This window comes from Perca fluviatilis, chromosome 12, assembly GCF_010015445.1.
Source record: "Perca fluviatilis chromosome 12, GENO_Pfluv_1.0, whole genome shotgun sequence".
Lineage (NCBI taxonomy): Eukaryota > Metazoa > Chordata > Actinopteri > Perciformes > Percidae > Perca > Perca fluviatilis.
In genome coordinates, this window is record NC_053123.1 from 200,216 (window position 1) to 219,991 (window position 19,776).

Genomic DNA, 19,776 nt, shown 5'->3' on the forward strand with positions numbered 1-19,776 from the left:
GAAGCTTTTGGAGGAGTGGTAAAGACTCACTGATGAGAGTGATGTGCTGGTAACCTCTCCTCTCAATTAGTTAACGAGATGCTTTAAAGGAACACAGAGGAAGCCTATTTGTCACCGTAGGAGCATGTCTGATGAAAATGACCTTTTAACAGAAGTTAAGACGGCATCTCACAACATCCTGCATGAAATGGAACCACAGAGCGGGTTCAACTTCTAGTTCAGGTGCAGCTTTTGGACGAGACAATGTTAGTGTTAAAAAGAAAATGAGTTAGGGAAGTGAGTGGTAAAGACTGACTGATGAGAGTGATGTGCTGGTAACCTCTCCTCTCAATTAGTTAACGAGGGATGATTTAAAGGAACACAGAGGAGTATTTGGACAGTTTAAAAAAATATACAGTTTATTTCATCTACCAAAAAAACTCCAGAGATTTCATAAGAAATGCAATTTCTTCTGGACTTCCTCGGCAACAGTGAAATAACGCAATACTTAAATAAAAATGTTCACGGTCATCAATGATTAATCATTTGTCACATTTTGTTTTGGCATAAATTATAATTTAGGCAAATCTGTACTGTACTTTGGAAATACTATTTTAAAATATATTATTGTTGATCATTTGTATTGAACTCATTAAGTAAAAGCTACATTACATTAAATACTGCATACACCAAAACTACAAACAAAACAGATTAGAACAGCATACAGTATGTTAATGTGCTTAGCCCATTAAGCAAAAAGTAAAACATACAAATGTAGATGGTTCAAATACATTTCAATCAATCTAAAATAATACAATCTTGAGATAGGATGCCTAAGATAGGCACTGTCCAGCAGTTGTTCAAACAGTTGACTGTGCATCTGGTTGTGAGGCTTCATGTCCAGCGTCTGTGTGGCTGTCAGCTGGGCTCTGTGGGCCTACAGTCGTCTCCTTACTCTTGGCTGCATTCTCACTCTGAGCCCGGTTCTGTTTCTCCCTCTCTAGTGCTTTCTCCATCTCTGTGTAGTAATCAAGAGCCTTCCGTACCGGGTCGATGATGTGTTGCTGCAGAATGAAGAATGAAGAAATGATAAAATTCCACCCAAAGCTTTCCAGAGCCACTCACCAACATATCAAGTATAATTTCAATGCACAAACAAAAGTCCAAAACCAAAATCCATTTCAACAGATAAGCCCATTCATTTACATTTGGGTATTAGCAGACATGATCAGGCAGTTTATTGAAGTTTATTTTTGGTCAATAAATCATTGCCTCCTTGTCTCCTCCTCTGCTTTTTGGTTCAAACCTGTAACTACCTGAAAACGTGACACCTATTGCTTAGGGTTAGGTTCATTTACTGGGCATTTGTGAATCTTTTAAAATAAATGACCTCCAGGCAGGGGAAAAGGTTGGCCAGCTCGATGAAGAGAGGCAGAAGGACAAATCTGATGAAGCCTGTTTGGGATGACGGCTTGGTTACTTTGTCCCGATCCATGAAGGGGGTGACTGGAAGACCCTCCAACTTTTCCACATCACTCTGAGGTCAGACAGACAACACAGTTGGAATTAATAGCTATATTAATTACATTTAGCAGTGCTGGATTGTGTAACTTGTGACTTGCCCATAATTCAGGCTGGGTGTCATAAAGTTTTGAATTAGTAGAATAAAATACATTTAGTTGACCAAAAAGGTCGGACAATCCTCTATAATATTTATCTATCTATCTATCTATCTATCTATTGTTGCCACATTATGAACATCAGTTACCTGGTTGTAGAATTCCTGCAGAAGACAGTCCAACCAGGGCTCAGCCACCTCCATGGGCCGCGCCTCATTGGATATGTCGCTCACTTTGATCAGAATCATCATCAGCTGCATACACAGCAGGGAAAAATCAGATGGTAGACAGCTACACATTCATTTTGAGAGGAAGACAAAGGTATAGACCCAATCACTATGTTTGTTTACAATAACTTCTAGGTATAAAACTCCTGCGTCCCATACATACAATTTAACGGTGCTAAAACAGGGATGAGGAACAACTGGATCTACTCTCATCTCCTTCATCTAAAACACATATTTGATGCTTTAATTTGTCAACACGTTCACTAATGTTAGCTTGGAGAGCTAATTTACCTGTTGGGTCACAGGCTAAAGAAAATGAAACCACCCAAACTAGCAGTCAGTCCGACCGGCGTTTTTTGACAGAATTCAGCAGACTGAAAATCTGCTGAATTTAGCTGAATGTCTACTTGGGGTGGAGAAGTGTTAGCATTCTGAGTTTTAGTTACATTTTTCTAAATTTTTTTAAAATCCATGGAATATCTGCTTCCGCAGACCTTCCATTAAAACAAAATATGTTTGGTGACAACATATTATTCCAGAATTCAGGAATATACAGATTACAAGCGGTAATCACCACTGTCTTTTGCTCTCTTCTTACCACATCCCTGTGGTCCCTGTTGTTGAAGTCAAAAGCTGGCAGGATGGACTTGAACTTGTTGAGAATCTCATTGTGCCTTGTCATGTCAGTGGCCAGAATGCATCTGCAATTACAACAGAATACAAACCATATGCTGTTGTGCTATCATTTCCTAATAACTTGAGAAAAATGTGCATGAAGAAGCTAAGAGAATCAGAAAGATGATCTCACTTGATGATCCCTTCCCTTATCCGTTTGTATTGATCCATGGACACATTTCTGAAGATGTTGCTCTCTGTCTACAAAACAGAAAACCCTCTGTTTATTGTCACTGACTGCATCGATGACAGCTCCATCTCATGACGATAACCCCTGTTCTTTAATTCAAATCCTTAAACTAAAATGTATTATTTCATGGCAGCTTGGGCAAAAAGTTTCAAACAAACAGCGGGTTGTCATCCTTACCTTCTCCAGAATCTCAAAAGCTACAGCACAGTGGTGGTTCTCCAGGGGAGAGATGTCATTGTAGCGGAGAGCAAGTTCAGTCCGAGCATTTATCTGAAAGATGGTCAGACATTAGGGGATGCTGAAGCAAGGGACAGAATACTGGATTCAAATTCCACGTTTTTTTTATGCAACTTGAGTAAGTGTTTTTAAATTAAAATGAGATTAATAATATAATATGCTGTTGGAAAATAGGATTGAGCAGCAAAAAGGTCAAATACAACAGACTGTAAACACTGTGAGGGTATATCATGTGCTGGTGTCAGATGCTGTATGTAAGCTAAACAAGTATCATTATATTTTAGTCGCTATAACTGGACAATTTAAGCTATCACAAATGTATTAGTATCGCCATTTATGTTGCTGATAAGTAACAAGGAATTGCAGTAAAATCACCAAAACTACTAGAGTTTCCACTGTAAAAAGTCCCCCTCTACTGAGGGGTCAGAATGATTGGATAACCAGATTTATGGAGTAGATTTATTTTATTCATCTAATACAATGCTCACATGCCCATATATACGATGAAAGTGTTATTTGTCGGAGTAATTGTTCCTATGCTAGCAGTGAAAAGATCCCTTCTTAAAGGTCTCATTTTGTAAAGATGATTTATAAACCAGGTCTAGGTGTTATATAGATATTGTAATAGTATCCAAACGCTCAGTCCACAAATAAATACTCACAGCCTGTTTTCAGAAACTGTGTCTTTAAACGAGCCTTCAGGACTTCCGTACGTTTGTGATGGCACAACTATACTATATATAGGTAGAAAGTGACGCTACAGTGCCGTTACAGTCATTCCCTGGCTGCATTGACGGTGCAGAGAGCGCAGATGTGGAAGACACTGACACTGAAACACTGACCAATCAGAGAAGACTGGGCTATTTCAGGAGAGAGTCTTAAGGCTCTGACACACCACCCCAACGGCCGACCGTCGGCAGAAAAGGCAGTCGGACTGACTGCCCTCCCCGAGTTGGTCCAAAAAGTGCCTCGGAACACACCGAAGCGACACCGACTCGAGCGTACGTTCTGTGCGTGAGACGTAATACGTCTCCATAACAGCAGGCGCCGCTAATCTGTATTTTCACTCAAAAAATGAAAACCGGCAGCTGATTGGACGAACGCGTAATGTGGGTCTGGCTTCTCCCGAATTTCAAAGCCAGATCATAATGGTGGCTCATTCGGAATACAATCTCGTATTTTATGAAAATAGTTCACCGAAACGTGTTTCTGAAAACATTTCAAGCGAGAAATAGGCCGTGCAGTTGCTGAATCTGTCTTCATTTCAGATCGACAAAGGTCAGTTTAAAAGATTTTCGTCAGATTTTGAGAGGCGTTCGTCAGGCTCATCCCGCTCGTCATTTCCGGGTTAGCACTCCACCAATCAGATTGGTCATTGAGTCCAACTGCCCACTGGCCGATTCAACAAGTCAAATCCTCCTAAATGACGACGGTATGGAACACACAGAACAGACTCGAGTCACTAACCTCGGCCGATAATCGAGTTGGTGTGTGGTGTGTGGAGCGTTTCAGACAGAGGGTGAATACAGGTATATTCATATAGACAGTATGAAAAAAAGATGATATTTTTTTAAACATTAAAGCATGTAACCATGTTCTATTAGAAACCCAAAATACAAAGCATGAAACTGAAAATGAGCACAAAATGTCCCCTTTAAAGCAATTGCAATGTAAGAGATGGCACAAAACCCACAAACTTCTGTGTAAAAAGGCATTTGAGGCATTCAGCTGAAGTTAGTATGAGGCTTCAGCAGTGTGTATCTTCCAGAATGACAGCTTCGGTCGTGGCTCACCAAGGAATCATTGTCTGCAGGTGCACAAAGAGGGGATTCCATATACCTGATAGGCATTGTTGTATCCTGTGTGGTCGAGGTCGTGGCAGACTGCAGAGGTGAGCATGATCAGCAGGTCGATGCTGTCCATCTTACTCTTCAGGTCAGTCAGCCAGATCAAACCATACATCTGCTCAGAGATAAAGAAGAATTATAGAACAGGAAATGGAGATGTTGTGATGTAGATAATGTGGAATAAAGAAGGCCGACATCTACTATAATGAAAATGATTAGTCTCGCATTACCAGACCTTCCTCCACAGCGCTGCGGAGGAAGGTCTGGCTAGTCCACACAGCATTCCGGGATGGGGGAAAAACATGCTCTGGTTTATTGGCATTTCTTTAAACCAATCACAATCGTCTTGGGCAGTGCTACTGTAAGCACCAGACGTAGCAACTGTGCCTCTGCAAATTAGTCTCGGGAAGGAACTCGTTTTGGTGGAACGTGTACGTAGAAAGGTTGTTTTAGAGCAGTGATTTGAGTCCTCTCGCCACCCTGAGAGCCAGATGTCCTTCACCAATTAACCGTCACAATTATAGCATAAGTGCACGGTTTTATGATTACAGCAAAATTTGGCTGTCCATGATTTGCCCTGATAAACCGTCACTCCAACACACACACACACTCCACACACACACACTCACCATCTGGGTAACACAGAAGCAGTGCTTGAAGTTGTGGAAAGGGATGTTGTTGTATCTTCGATAGACCTCAAACAGGAACTGTTGCAGTACTTCAGGCTCAATGTTGAAGGCCGCTATGAAATCTAAATCTGTGTACATTACCTGCAAGAGCACCATGATCTCTGCGTCCTCCCACTGCCTACACACACACACACACACACACACACACACACACACACACACACACACACACACACACACACACACACACACACACACACAAAATACACAACACCATGTGAGGGCATTTTGAGTGTCTTTCTTTTGGACCTAAAACTACAAATCTACAAATATTACTGATATTACTGTAATGCTGATGACGTAAAAAAAAAACTATAACAAAACAAATGGGTTAATGAAGGTGTCTCACCTAAGAAAATGGTCAAATTGATATTTTGTCTTATTATTGATTCTGTCTCAACAGCATAGTGATGCCATAGTCAATTAGCAAAGGGCTTCCAGACCAACCTCACCAAAATCCTCTCTTTTAGCATTAAACGGTGTGTGTGTGTGTGTGTGTGTGTGTGTGTGTGTGTATGTGTATGTGTGTGTGTGTGTGTGCGTATACACTGTATATACATCATGTCTCCCATAAAGGTCCTGTAGAGGTTGGGCGTTTTAAAAACAACTTTCAATAAAGCATAAATCTCACCTTTGTAGCTTTCTAGTATATAGCATATATGCAAATATATATAAACAAAAGTTGTCATTTAATGGACAAGGCTGGCAATATCTTTATCTACAAACAAATCTTGTGTATCCAAAGCCTGACATATCTTCTTCCTCTGTGCCATGGAGCTATGTTGTTGTCCAAAAACTACTAAAAACATGTGATGAGCTTCTTTATTACCATGAACACACACATACACTCCGGTATATTCTAACTCCCACTTTCACTGTTCTACTGTGGGAAAAAAACTAACCACAAACGTGTATGAATCCATCGCTGAAAATATTCCCCTAAAAATACGCTATTCACTTCTGTTTGAGTAACATTTGCTAAATACTACAATACCCAGCTGTTTTAGGAAAATGCTGAGCCTTTAAAAAATTATATATTTTTTAAAGTTGTATATGTTCAGTATGAATGGCTTTAGTGAAAAATAGACTAAAACGTTGTTAGTTTTGGTTACCCTTATCCTTTATAATACATCTATACGCACATAAGCAAAGAAAAGCATGTTTTATTATGGTTTAAAGGAGTCCAGTAATTTATTATGATTATGTGGCACCCCAAGCTTCACTTCTCATTCTGTAACCTGCATAATTACATATTTATCCACCACCGTCACTGCGGATGTGCTATAAAAGCCTTTTTTACAAATGAAAAGATGACCACTGAATGCAGCACGCGCTTCCTCTCCATGGAGCTCACTTCAAAACATGGTTTGTTGATTAAGCCCGGTTATGAAGACCGTTTTGATTTGTGAGCCCTTGGCAGGCCTATTCATATTGAGATGAGTGTGTCGATCAGAAGAAAAGGGTGTTGTCTTCCATCCTCTTCACAAGAGCATGAGAGGTGCTCGTTGGGCAAGACTGTCATTAGCCGACCGCCTGGCTCACTGTCTGTACTCTGAGGAAACAGGTTGTCTGTTGGTGATGATGACACAGGCACAAAGACACCCAGAACAACTGATGCTGCAGGGGACATTAGTACAGTACAACCCAATAAAACCCAATAAAAGAAAAACTCACAGACCACCTACCTGCCAAAATATCTGTAAAAACAGTAAGAATCCTACTTCAGCAGTATATTATGACAGTTTTTAGATATAGCTTACTCACTCGTCTCTGTTGCCTTAATAAGGAAGAATGGTGCTGCTTATGCTGAGACATCAGGCAAGCAATGTCTGTCTTAAGCTATGGAACCATCTTGTCAGTTGACAGTAACCATAAACTGTATTCCTCCGTATTTCCTTCACATGTCACACTAATCATTTGTGACATAAATTGGAGACATTGTTGGAAAATGGTGGGCTTCATGGCTGAAGTCTGACAACACAGCAAAACAACCAATTCAAATAATGTTTGAATTGATATACTGTATGAGTTTATTTAATATTGAAAACATCACATCCATGCACCTCACTAGTAGGCCTTGGAGTTGCTGGCAGACAGCTTGAAAAACACTGTTTTGAATTTTAAATTAAAAACATGATATCTACCAAATCTACTCGCGGACCACCAGGGGTTGCGGCCTGCGAACCACTGCATTAGACCATCTCCAGATTCATACTGGTCACATTGAAACTGGTCTCGCATAGTCAGACCTTCCTGCACAGCTGCGGAGGAAGGTCTGGCTAGTCCACACAACATTCCTGAATATTGACATTTCTGTAATCATAATTGTCTTGGTCGAACACAATGTCTCTGCAAAATAGGCTCGGGAAGGAACTTGTTTTGGTGGAACATGTGTATGTTCAAAAGTAGTTTTAGTTGTTCAACAGAAAACTCCGATTGGACAGATAGTCTAGCTAGCTGTCTGGATTTACCCTGCAGAGATCTGAGGAGCAGTTAACCATAGTCCTCATGAATCCACCGGAGGTTAGAACACCAATACAATGAAAGAGGAAGGTAACAGACATCCAGCCGAAAAGAAGGACATCCAGCGGAATTTCCTTGGCAACGGAACAATCCTTGGAGTGGAACGTTGTGGATATAGACTACATTTAACTTACCAGTTATCAAAGGTTGGGGTCTTTAAGAACTGTCTCACTTCTTCCGACACCTGCAGGGAGCTGCAAAGGTTACAACATAAGCATTAATGATAACTAGATATTAAAACATATAATATACTGTATGGATGGCAGTAGTTTTCAGTGAGTTTTGCATGTGAACGTGCCTCATTTGAAGAAACTTTTCCCGTACGTGCTCACACTCCTTCCTGGTTTTATGCAGGGTTCTCTTGTGGTAGAACGGGGAGGGCTTGTGTGTTCCATCTGACAGGTCTTTAAACAACCCCAGCCAGCTCAGATGCTCCACACTCTGAAAAGGTATCGGGGATTTAATCCAATCAGCATAGAGCTGGAGGTTAGAGCAAGCAACACATCCTTCATCACATCAAATCCCCACTGGCCCTTCAACAAATAGGCCAGGGATTACAAATGATCTGAAAACAGCTGGCTGCTAATGCTGGAAACAAGGTTGATGAGCAGAGTTTTTAGCCCATGCAGCAAACCAAAGTAATAGAGTAAAAAGCTCCGCAGAGCTGAGGGAACTGAGGAGTCAGGTGATAATTCTCTCCGGGGTAATTACTATGAGCAACCCCTTTCACATTACACATAGTCATTTAATTCATCATTCATACAAAATATATTGAGTGCAACTTTTAAAATACAAGGCAACTCAAGTATGCTAATGCACAAAAAGGCTTTTGTGATAATAACATCCCACTTTATATGAAACAAACACCTTTTTCTGACTGTTGCCTCCAGATCAGTAATGTTTCTTTTTCTGATGAGGATTAAAAACCTCCCTATGCAGATGATTATGCCGTTGTATTAGCATACTGGTGGCTGTGGATCAGAGGTAGAGCGGGTAGGCCCTCAACCACAAGATCGTTCGATCCCAGGCTCCTTCGGCCACATGTCAAAGTATCCTTGAGCAAGATACTGAACCCCAAGTTCCTCCCCATACGCTGTATGTGGCTGTCCACAGAATGGGTTAAATGCAGAGATTGAATTTCACTACATTGTACTGTATGATTGTATGTGACGAATAATATAGTTTCTTCTTCTTATAAAACAGAAAAAGCTACCATGCTATCTCCCCAGATTTCCAGAGTAGCTTTAAAGCCACAGAGTACTTTGTCCATACCTCTAGTTTCTCCCGGAATGAATCCACCTGTTTCTTCATCTCATACACTACTGCAGGAGTCTCACTGGCCTCCATCAGGATTTTCTTCTCCAGGCCCTGCAGCCTGAGATCACACACCATCAGTGAGATGTGTTAAATCATTACACATTCAGATATCTTTGATCTATGTTGTTCAAAGTCTCAAAGTCCTGCCTATCTTGCATTGAATGCACCCAGATGCCCAAACTCTGACTCTTCACAAAAACTCATTTGTTTTATTGACTTTTTCACATTATACAGAATATGAATCATATATTTACTCAAGAATAGTGTTAAGTATGTCTTGATTTCTTATTTCCCAGCATGCCTACCTTTTCTCCATGGAGAAGAGGTCAAATCCTAGCGCACCAGCAATTTCCGCACCTGAAATGACAAGAGAAGAGGGAGACCGTCAACCATTTTCTGCTAAACCGGGGCACTGCAATTCCCATGGTGCAAAGTTACAGATACCTAACGGCTCACTGTTGCAGTCGGCGGCCACAACCTCCAGCTTGTAGCGGGAGTTTGGGCTGTTGGGCTCCAGACTCAAGGAGATGTTGACGATGTTGCCTCTGGGGTTGTACAGCTTCAGGATGTCATGGGGTCCTGCCTCGGCTGCAGCGCGGAACAGATCTGCATACAACGGCTCACTGTTCATTTCAAACTATGACCTGAGAAATCATTTTACACTTCCATTTTTTTCAACAACTTAGTATTAATGGATAACCAATATTATATCTGTAGTGAATATGTAACATTTCATTCTGTGAAAACTCTGAACAAAGCCTCTCTCATCTGTTTTAATTGGTCTCATAAATTTGTATGATAAATTGTGACACTGTTTTTCTTTCTGAAGATTTATCTGTGTGAACACGTTGAATCAGTCCTCGCTTCCTCTGGTGCCTCTTTCTTATCTATACTCTCACATCATCTAGGGAATGGAGCGATTGTTAGAAAATGTATATATCTTTGTGTGTCTCATTAAACCTTCAGAACATTGTGAACTGAACCCTGCTTCGTACCACTTTGTTCTCCGAGCGCTCGCCACTGCTGTCAGATTCTACTCACAGAGGTCAAGCCAGTAGATGGATACAAACCACAGACCAATCGTGATCGGATTCTTTCAAACCAATATCGATACATTTATTTGCATAAATACCAAATATAAAGGATAAAGATATAGACCAAAGAGATTTTTCCATAGCTTGGCAACCCAAATATTGTTCATGATAATGGCTTACAACTGATCTATAAGCATTGGCAAATGACAAAAGCATTTAGTCACTGCTTATGAGCTTTTTATAAAGTGTGCTTGCTTTGTTTGAACGTGGTACTACTTTTATATAAGACTGACACAGAGGCACACAGACTCTACAGTTAGTTACTCCAATCAATTTCATATTCGTGTTTGTTTGTTTGTTTATGTATGCACCTCTTCTCACCTCACCTCACCAAGGGAAATTCCAATAAAACCTTTTCTGATTTCTGATTCTGATTCAATTTTTTTAACTACAAAATACAACTAATGCTAAAAAAAACCCTGATGCTCATTAATATTATAACATACAGATATAACATGTAGAACTTGTGAGGCCAATGCTAGACAAGGCCTGTAACCTATGTAACAAGTGAGGAGATGTCAGTGGCAGCTGCATCGTCTGTAGCTCAGACAACCTCGGTGTGTTTGTGCATGTTGCTTTAATGTTTTAATGTGACTTGCACCTACGATACCACGACACATCCCTTGTGTGTGTAAACATACTTGGCAATAAAGCTTTTCTGATTCTGATTCTGATTCTGACCTCCATAACACACATACAATTCTTTCATCTGCTTCATGGCTGATCTAATCAAGGTTTTTTTCTTGTTTGGTTTACAAAAGAAGCTGTTGGAACATTTGTCTGTCTTTGGTAAAAGCAACTCACACTAACAAATCATGAATTTACATTCTCTTTACCTTATTTCAATAAGTGTAAAATCATGGTAAACATGGGAGAAGTTTGGTAAGTGTGCAAGAAAATGGATCATGTTACTCATGCAGACAATTTTTCAAACACTATAATTGTACATGTGTGTGTATGTGTATGCAGTCCAACACACACCTTAATATTATTTTCTAATATAAATAAGTGAACTTTAAATAGTCACATTATTATCTGCTCCTACCTTTAACATCCTGCGCAGGGCAATCCACTGGGAACTCAGCCCGTTCTGGTCTTCCATTCACTGTGAAGTAGATGATTTTTGTTGCCATGTCGTGCATTCAGAGGCCACTGATGTTGCTGTGTGCTCTGCTGATCTGTATCTAATGTATGTCTAGCCTCATTATTTAACACTCCACCCCCTTGGTTTTATTCTCTCCACCTCCTCTTCTGCTCCTCCCTTCCTTTCCTCCTGTTGTATTGTTACATTTTTGAAACAACAGTTGGATTATTTAATTCCGTTTTTTTATAATAAGTCATGAAGATGGTGAAAAACACAGCAGGAAAAAACGTGTCTCATCTTCTAATAATTATGTGATATGTCATTTTCAATAATAAGAACACAATAAGATAACTACCGCCATTTAAAGAACTAATGAAATTAAATAAATAAGAAATTAAGAAATGAAATTCAAAGGCTGTATACATGTTATGTATTACAATACCTTAGGGCATATGCATGATGTGTGCATTGTGCAAATATGTTATATGCACATAAATAATAAGTCATACTTATGAAATCATATTTTATAATTGGAATATAATACGTCAGAATTAATCTATCTTAGAGTTTGATAAACATACGTAGCAGCGGTGTAGTCTAATGTATTGTAGTGGGTATACCTCTGCCTTTGGGGGGAGGGGGCGGCATATCATAGTGGGGGGTCTGGGTGTCCTCCCCTAGGGAAGTTTTGAGCATCAACGACTTCATTTCCTGTATTGTATATACACAGATGACAATTCAAAATATATCAAAAATATGTAGGCCTATATAAGTATTTTTCTGCATGTCATTGGGCATTTTTAAGTGGGTATATGGAAATCCTGGAGCTTTCTTAGTGGATATACTGCGTATACCTGCGAATCACGTAGACTACACCACTGTCAAGTAGGGTTTTTTGTTCCAAGTGGCAGTAACAGGCTTTCACACCTTTTATGTTCATAGTTGCATGGATTGCTGCTGGTGAAATAGAGTTATCCTCCATGTCTGTAGGTGGCGCTGTGTCGAGCACACGACTGTAGATAACACAGAAATGCTCTCTCTCCACACTTCTTTGACTCTCACCACATGGACAACCGGATGGAGAGACCAACGTGCGTCGTTCGTGTTAGAGAGTTGACTGACGGTGTTGTTTTTATTCTAAAATATCTCCATTGTATCATCAATTAATCGAAATGACTGAAAGCAAAGCAGAAACGGCCCCTAAGCCGGCCAAGGAACTGCTGGCTTTGAACCCCAAACAAGAGTCAGAGTTCAAAAAGAAGGTGCAGGAGGCGAAGAAGAACAAATCCAGCAAGGTGGGTCGAGATGAAATCGTGGCCCTTAAAATAATCATAATAAATTCACATAACACGAGGGTTCTAATGCTTTGTTTATTCAACAGTACCGTCTTACGTCTAAATGTAACTGGTGTTACACCTTGTTCCGTAACCCGTCGGATTTTGTGGCCTATTGAGAAATTTTAGCTAACGTTACGTGAATGCAACTGCTGCTAACCATATTAACGTTACCGTGGGTATGGCCAAGTCTTATTTATATTATTTAACGTTAGCTACTGTCAGATACTGCGAGAGCTGTTAATTAATCAAAATAAACCGCGTAGTGGCACATACTTATTTTAGTTCTACAGGGTCACACACTTTAGCTACATGCCATGATGCCCAAGCCGAATGCAGTGGCCATTACTGTGACTCAGGTCCGTTTGCAAAGCTAACTTTACTTTACCCGTCCTTACTTGTTCCATAGTTACTAGATACTTTTTCCTCTTTATTGATACAAGGTGCTTTATTGTGCGTTTAAAGACAATTATACAGTATATCATTATTATACGTTTAAAGGGGTGATATAATGATTATATAGGGTATTTTACACTGTTCCTTAAGGTCTCCTAATGGGGTATGTAACATTGGTTGGGCTGAAAATTGCCCGAATGCTATTTTATTAGGCCCTAACTACCCTGTGAATATGGCTCTATTTGGAACAAGAGCTTTTCTTCCAAATATGGTATGCTAATGAATATTCACAATGAGCTACGCGCTGATTGGTTTGAGCAAACTACATAGAAACACATGGGAGACTCGGCAGCAGGCATCATATTTCAGACACTGCAAAGTTATACATTTTATACGTTTGTCGGGCTACTTCGTTATTAAATTAACTTCTGAGACTTTTTTTAAGCGAGAAATCAACTATATAAAGCTCAAATATGGGCCGTTTTATGAAAATGTATGGCTAATTGCAAATTTGGTAAGACTGTGTGTCGGAGTTCAGCCACTGGTGCTGCCTCGCCGCCCAGCCTGCCTCCTTCACAGACCCCGGCCTGCTATGAGGTACTTGGAGCTCCGTCACGGCAGCCCACAGCAGGGACTACCAACACCGCTGCCCTGACAGAGCTCCAGGGCCTTCAACTCCCCTCTTCCTGCTAGCTAAATGGCCCGTTGTGTGAGAGTGAGAGCGCCGTCAGCGAGCTTGTTACACCAGCAATCTCTTACCACATGTTAAACACATGTCACGCCACTTATACAACATCTAACTAAATGTCTTATAAACCTAACAACGGTGTTCAAGTTAATGAATATTTGTGAAGACAAAGTGTTTCGTTAACTGTGACTGTCCCTTCAATCCTAGCTACAAATCACGGATAGTTAGCTTCCTTTTCGGTGTAATTCGAGTATATTTACAGTTTGAATTTCGTCACGCCACGTATACAACATCTAACTAAATGTCTTATAAAGCTAACAACTGTGTCCGATTTCAAGTTAATGAATATTTGTGAATTTCAGAGGAATTCTAAGAGGAGGCTAGCTAGCTAGCTCTCATTGATAGAGCTACATCCAGCCGCAGGCTCTATCAATGAGACTCGCGGACAAGCGGCGTTTATTTCCCCAATCGTTTGTTTAAATAACTCAACACATTATAATTACACACACTAAAAGATTAACTGGAACCTGTGGTAACAGATTGCTGGTGTAACAAGCTCGCTGACCGCGCTCTGTCACACACACCGGGCATTTATCTAGCAGGAAGAGGGGAGCTGCAGGCCCTGAAGCTCTGTCAGAGCACCAGCGTTTAGTAGTCCATTAGTGGTGTTACCGGTGACTGCGCGGGTATGAAGTGCTGTGGGCTGCCAGTCGTGATGGAGCTCCAAGTACCTCACAGCAGGCCGGGGTGTGTGAAGGAAGGCAGGCCGGGCGGCGAGGCAACAACACAGGCAGCACCGGCTGCTTAATTCCGACCCACAGTCGGACAAAATTTGCAATTAGCCATCCATTTTCGTAAAGCGGTCCATATTTGAGCTTTACGTAGTTGATTTCTCACATAAAAAAGTTTCAGAAGTGAATTTTGTAATGGAATAACAGAGATCTGCGTGACCTAGATTCAGAAGACTACCTGATCTCAGGTCAGTTGTGTAGCCTATGTAAATGTTGGGGCGTGACCGTTCTCTTAATACACCCATGGCTGTGACAAAGGTTCCGGATTTTGAGATGCTTATGCAAGCAACTAGCTTTGTTGAGATTCACCTGTTTTCAGCGGCAGTTTCAAAATATGAGATTTTCATAGTAAAGGGGTGTCAGTGGGATTTTGAGCTTCTATGTATGTCCTATTTACCCACCGAACTGTCGTTAGTCAACTATGACAGGGTAAAATCGGGTTTGCATTCTATCACCCCTTTTAATATAAATTTTTGTATTCCAAAAAAATATTCCTTATAGAAATTAAATTCTATTAAAGTAATTTATGTTAGGGAAAGACAACATGCCCTTTTCACAGCAGACATTTTGACTTGTCAAAGTAGGAAAAGCACAGGTGTTACTACGTTTAGTGCTGGCTCTGTTCTATCCAAGTGTACCAGTAAGCTAGCTATGACAGTGAGCTAAATGTAACATGTCAAAATGTCTGCAATGAAAAAGGCCCGTCTTGCTTTGCGTATATGCAATTTACCCGTTGAAACCCATTCAATGTCATTTAGAACAATATCTATTTATAAATTGAAATGTGCAATCATCAAATACATGCATAACTGGTTCTTGCTTTTAATTACACAATTTACAAATGTAAATGTATCTTCCATGTAACTTTTTCCTCCTTGTTTATTATATTTCTTTCTAATTTCTCCTTCTTGCTTTTTACAGGGGGGCCGTTTGACCCCTGGAGTGGTTTATGTCGGTCACCTTCCACGGGGGCTGTTCGAACCTCAGCTCAAAACTTACTTTGAACAGTTTGGGAAAGTCCTGAGGCTGCGGCTGTCCAGGAGTAAAAAGGTAACAGAGATGATAACAAAATAGGCCTACGCGTTTGACATACCTAACTTTACGAAGCCTAATTTAGTTGATTCACACCAGAGAGTAATGTTTTCACAAAGATGAAAAAAATAGCCTCCATGTTTTTCTTATTGCTTCCTATTCTGTGCATTGCAAATTAAGCTTGTATAAGGATTTAGATTTTGCTGTATGAGATTTTAGATAATACCGTTGTCCCATCAGTTTGACTGGACATTGTGGAAGTGATCCTGCTGAAATTTTGGCTCAGTCTGAAAATGATTCCAGATCAGACAGTGGTCTGAGGTCAGATAACTCAGCCTAAAGTATTGTGGTGCGTTAAGCTTATCACCTGCTCACCCATTGGCAGAGCGATAAAACCCATGTGCCAACAAAAGCACGAGGAAAATAATATGCAGTATAAACGCATTCAATGGAAAGCATCAAACGCAGGTGTGTTGTGAAACTATTGAGACATGCGATTCATTTTCTTTTCTGTCTGTCATTGTCTCAGACAGGTGGAAGCAAAGGCTATGCATTTATAGAGTTTGATTGTGATGAAGTGGCCAGAATCGTTGCCGAGACCATGAACAATTACCTCATGGGAGAGAGACTCCTCAAATGTAAGTATTGCTCACATATACAAGTCTAGTAATTACCAGCATGATTCCTGTTCTCCCATTCATCACCAGACACACACACGGGTTAAATCAGAAGAGAAATGATCTAGTAGATTCTGTCGGCATCATGATACTAAAATGTGACCTATCTTGACTTATTGAATTATAGAATTAAAGCTTTAGTGCGTAACTTCTTTATCCGTTACATTCAAGCCATTGCCAAATTAGTTTCTACAAAGCTAATTACGACTATCGGCTCCACACAACTCTCTCTGAATTTCTCAGTATGACTATGTACAGAAGATTGTGGCGTCCGATGACTTTCGAGTGAAGATAATAACCACTTCAGTGTTTACTCTGTTGATATTACCGCAGCGGCCCGCCACGGTAAAATTTCTGCCGCCACAGTATCAGAAATAGGGCAGACGCACAACAGGGTTTCCGCTATGTACACCGCCCACCGCCACTCCTTCAGCTGTTTATAAAAAGTCATAGTCGTAATTACACAACTCTGCAGAGCCGTGTGCTCTACTGAACTCACGTCATCACTCGCGAAGTCATGGCAACCAAATAAACAGGGAGAGTACTACTTGTCAATTCACTCTAAACACCACAATTTCAATGTAAATGTAAATTCCTCCAATGTTGCCTCTTGCTGTTTCCAAGGTAACGTGATTCCACCAGAGAAGGTGCATGAGATGCTGTTTGTTGGCTCCCAAAGAGAATTTAAAAAGCCCTCACATCCTGCTGTCGCATGCTACAACAAGACACACACAGAAGAGCAGGTTACCAAGATGAAAGACAAACTCCTGCGGAAAGAAGCAAAGCTTCGTAAGAGGCTTGCAGCTCACGGCATCGACTACGACTTCCCTGGATTTGTAAGTGTTTTGAGATTGGGATAACTTTAACATGGCAGCTAGCTGTTGTCTATCTATCTTAGAAACAAATCTTCCCAGGTCTTTCCTGGAATGAAAACAGTCTAGTCTACGTTAAAAATTCACAAATGTAATATTTGCCCAGAAAGTTTCCCTTTGGGAATTTCACATAAAAAAAATAAAACAACTAAAAGTCCAATCAAAACATGGAGTATCTATACTGTTTTTGTTGCATCATATTAACATTACATGAATGCTTTCTTTGCTTTTCCAGGCTGCCCAGGTGCCTCAGAAGAAAAAGTCCTCTGATTCCATGGATGCGTCTACATGTAGTAATGTAAGGCCAACACAAATATTATATTTAGCTTTGGCACGGACTGAAAATGACCCCAGGTGTACCAGTGATCTGGGGTCAGATAACTGTGCCTATAGTACTGTGGTGCATTAAGCTTATTGCGTTTGTCTCCTGGTGTCTGCGTGATAAAACCCATGTACCAACATACAGTATTAACTTCAATTAAAGTTGCAAAGATTCAAGGGAATAACTTGGACAAAAATCTGTACCAGAATGCGCATGTCTGACTAATGAGTGACACTCTTCCTCTTCAGGATACAACACCACTCTGCACCCCCTCTGTCCTAGAGAGGAGGAAGTCCATGGTCACGGGTGACGATGATGCTGATGATGAAATTATCATTAAGATGCCTCCTGCAGACAAAGATGAAGAGTGCTCCTCAGAGGAGGAGGAAGACGGTGACGATGAGGAGGATGAGGGTGATGACTCAGAGAGTGAGGAACCCACTGCAAAGGATGCAGAGGCAGAGTGAAACTGCTCTGTTTTATTGTGGACTTGGTTCTCTGGCTGTCAGAGTTGCATACATCAGGCTTATCTTTGAACGGTGTTCAGAAATCACAGTGTATCTTTCAGTATGTGGCAATCACATTACATTTGAGAAAGACACTTGTATGAAAGATTCCACCAAAAATTGTTGGTATTACCTTAGTGAGTACCATGGATGGTGCTTGCAAAATCATCAGTGAGCCTGATTTATGGGCAACATTTGTGGCTGGACTTCTTTGACAATGGCAAATGTGCATTTCAGTCTTGAAGCAGGCTGTTTCCTTTGCCATGCAGGGCCATAATGTTGATACAAAACAGACAGCAACACTTTCTTTTTTTTGCTTTATGCACACTTGTCTAAAAGCGTGGTAAATTTGTACTATGTAAACTATGTTCTTTAAAAAATAAATAATGTGAGAATGTACTGTTGAGCAGTCATTTTGTGTGTTATCTTTCAGAAGAACAAACAACCAAAAAGCACACACTGGCCTATTATAATGAAAGATTGTTTTTACGGAAGACATTTTAACATGTCACAGTAGGAAAAGCATGTGGCTTACTGGGGGTACTTGAAAAGAACAGCCATCTTCAATGTTGTTAGTAGTACCTGTGCTTTTCCTGTTATGACTCTTTGTGATGTGTGGTACGAAAAGGATCCATCAGCGACGATATGAAATTTACTACTTCAATTTCATATTCCACAACCAAATCGAAGGTATTTTAGCTTTGAGCCCTGTTAAATCCTATTATCTGAGACTGTATATTAACACTTCACATTAATAGTTAATGCAAATAGTCACCCTCCTTATCTCCAGAGAGGTAAAATAGGGGATTCAATTACATAAAGACTCTTAGCCCCGTGGGTGTTTGTAGCTCTGGGGTCTTTTTGTAATTTTGATTTTGATGTGCAGTTTGTGAACAGTGTTTTTTTGTTTTTGTTGCAGCCCAGGGCAACCTTTACCCATTTCCAGAAATATATCCCTGAAACGCCATTTTAAACCCTTAAATTCTGACTTTCAGCTTTCTCTATGCAACAGTTGAGTAACGTTACAAACGTAAAGGCTTTACGCGTTGCACTGTACACAAATCCAAGACCCGACGTGCCCAGTAGATGTCGCCACAGGCCGAGTTATACGTTACACACATCCATAATACACAGCGGCTTTTCTTTTTTTTGCATTGCCATGCGACAGTTTTCCAAGTGCCAACATCATCCCTGGATCGACTGCGCCTGCGCACGACGATCCCATTCTTGTCCTGCAGGCAGCATTCCGGGTGGAGAGTGTGAGTGAGATAAAGAGAAAGACTGAAGAGATTTGAGGCCGTAGACTGGATATTTACACCAAGATATACGGGCTGTATGTCCAAACCAGCAGCGGCGTTTAAGCAGGATATGGTAAGTAGAAAAATGAATGTTGTAGATAAACCTCCTCGCTTCCTTGTCACATTTTCTTCTCTTTGTGCTGCCTGTCTATGAACTGACGTTTCATTGAAAGGAAGGGCTTCGCTCGGGGCTAGCTTTAGCTTTTATTCCCTAGTACACACCTACTCTGTCTGGTACAGTAGAAAGCTCAGCCAGCTGTTTTAGAGGAAAACAAAGACAAGTAATGTTTCGTGACCACGGGGGTGAATTGCAGGGGAAGCTTTTGTTTGACGTTAACGTTAGCAGTATCTAGTACATGTCAAGGCGCTCCTTCGTTTG

At 40.6% G+C, this 19,776-nt stretch overlaps 3 protein-coding genes and 2 non-coding genes across 42 annotated transcripts in view; 4 read left to right on the top strand and 1 right to left on the bottom strand.

The window, feature by feature from the left end:
• Nucleotides 1–376: 376 nt before the first annotated feature.
• LOC120569347 (high affinity cGMP-specific 3',5'-cyclic phosphodiesterase 9A) lies at nucleotides 377–11,582 on the bottom strand. Of its 2 annotated transcripts, none has more exons than XM_039817215.1 (14): nucleotides 11,443–11,582; nucleotides 9,760–9,909; nucleotides 9,609–9,660; nucleotides 9,259–9,361; nucleotides 8,285–8,427; nucleotides 8,121–8,180; nucleotides 5,404–5,581; nucleotides 4,767–4,889; nucleotides 2,868–2,960; nucleotides 2,634–2,701; nucleotides 2,400–2,526; nucleotides 1,748–1,852; nucleotides 1,370–1,516; nucleotides 377–1,043 (listed from the first exon to the last, which is right to left on the bottom strand). In XM_039817215.1, the coding sequence occupies exons 1-14, from the start codon at nucleotides 11,537–11,539 to the stop codon at nucleotides 840–842; spliced, it is 1,650 nt and encodes a 549-aa protein (XP_039673149.1). In that variant the 5' UTR covers nucleotides 11,540–11,582; the 3' UTR covers nucleotides 377–839. The 2 variants fall into 2 exon arrangements, with proteins under 2 accessions (XP_039673149.1, XP_039673150.1); XM_039817216.1 differs by having other exon boundaries at nucleotides 2,424–2,526; nucleotides 9,748–9,909.
• Nucleotides 11,583–12,530: 948 nt separating this feature from the next.
• Nucleotides 12,531–18,498, top strand: nifk (nucleolar protein interacting with the FHA domain of MKI67). The gene is made up of 6 exons (XM_039819033.1): nucleotides 12,531–12,776; nucleotides 15,612–15,740; nucleotides 16,252–16,360; nucleotides 17,024–17,235; nucleotides 17,507–17,569; nucleotides 17,842–18,498. The coding sequence occupies exons 1-6, from the start codon at nucleotides 12,654–12,656 to the stop codon at nucleotides 18,058–18,060; spliced, it is 855 nt and encodes a 284-aa protein (XP_039674967.1). The 5' UTR covers nucleotides 12,531–12,653; the 3' UTR covers nucleotides 18,061–18,498.
• On the top strand, nucleotides 16,005–16,134 carry LOC120570680. Its single transcript, XR_005641103.1, has one exon. It is a non-coding gene; the product is annotated as a small nucleolar RNA ACA64 (small nucleolar RNA).
• On the top strand, nucleotides 17,605–17,735 carry LOC120570681. Its single transcript, XR_005641104.1, has one exon. It is a non-coding gene; the product is annotated as a small nucleolar RNA ACA64 (small nucleolar RNA).
• Nucleotides 18,499–19,302: 804 nt separating the features above from the next.
• clasp1a (cytoplasmic linker associated protein 1a) overlaps nucleotides 19,303–19,776 on the top strand; it is a 123,357-nt gene continuing 122,883 nt past the window's right edge. For 21 of the 37 annotated variants that reach the window (XM_039819034.1, XM_039819035.1, XM_039819041.1 and 18 more), the window contains exon 1: nucleotides 19,303–19,470. The gene's annotated coding sequence lies outside the window, so the exon portion shown is untranslated. The remainder of the gene's footprint in view (nucleotides 19,471–19,776) is intronic. The other 16 variants (XM_039819053.1, XM_039819060.1, XM_039819063.1 and 13 more) reach the window with 2 other exon arrangements.

Bases quoted from the DNA above. Each gene is read 5' to 3' on its own strand.
- LOC120569347 (XM_039817215.1), bottom strand. From the start codon at position 11,539: ATGCACGACATGGCAACAAAAATCATCTACTTCACAGTGAATGGAAGA. The intron at 2,702-2,867 runs GTAAGGATGACA...TCTGTTTTGTAG, and splicing joins CTTTTGAGATTCTGGAGAAG to ACAGAGAGCAACATCTTCAG. The intron at 2,527-2,633 runs GTGAGATCATCT...TTGTAATTGCAG, and splicing joins ATAAGGGAAGGGATCATCAA to ATGCATTCTGGCCACTGACA.
- nifk (XM_039819033.1), top strand. From the start codon at position 12,654: ATGACTGAAAGCAAAGCAGAAACGGCCCCTAAGCCGGCCAAGGAACTG. The intron at 12,777-15,611 runs GTGGGTCGAGAT...TGCTTTTTACAG, and splicing joins AGAAGAACAAATCCAGCAAG to GGGGGCCGTTTGACCCCTGG. The intron at 16,361-17,023 runs GTAAGTATTGCT...GCTGTTTCCAAG, and splicing joins GGGAGAGAGACTCCTCAAAT to GTAACGTGATTCCACCAGAG.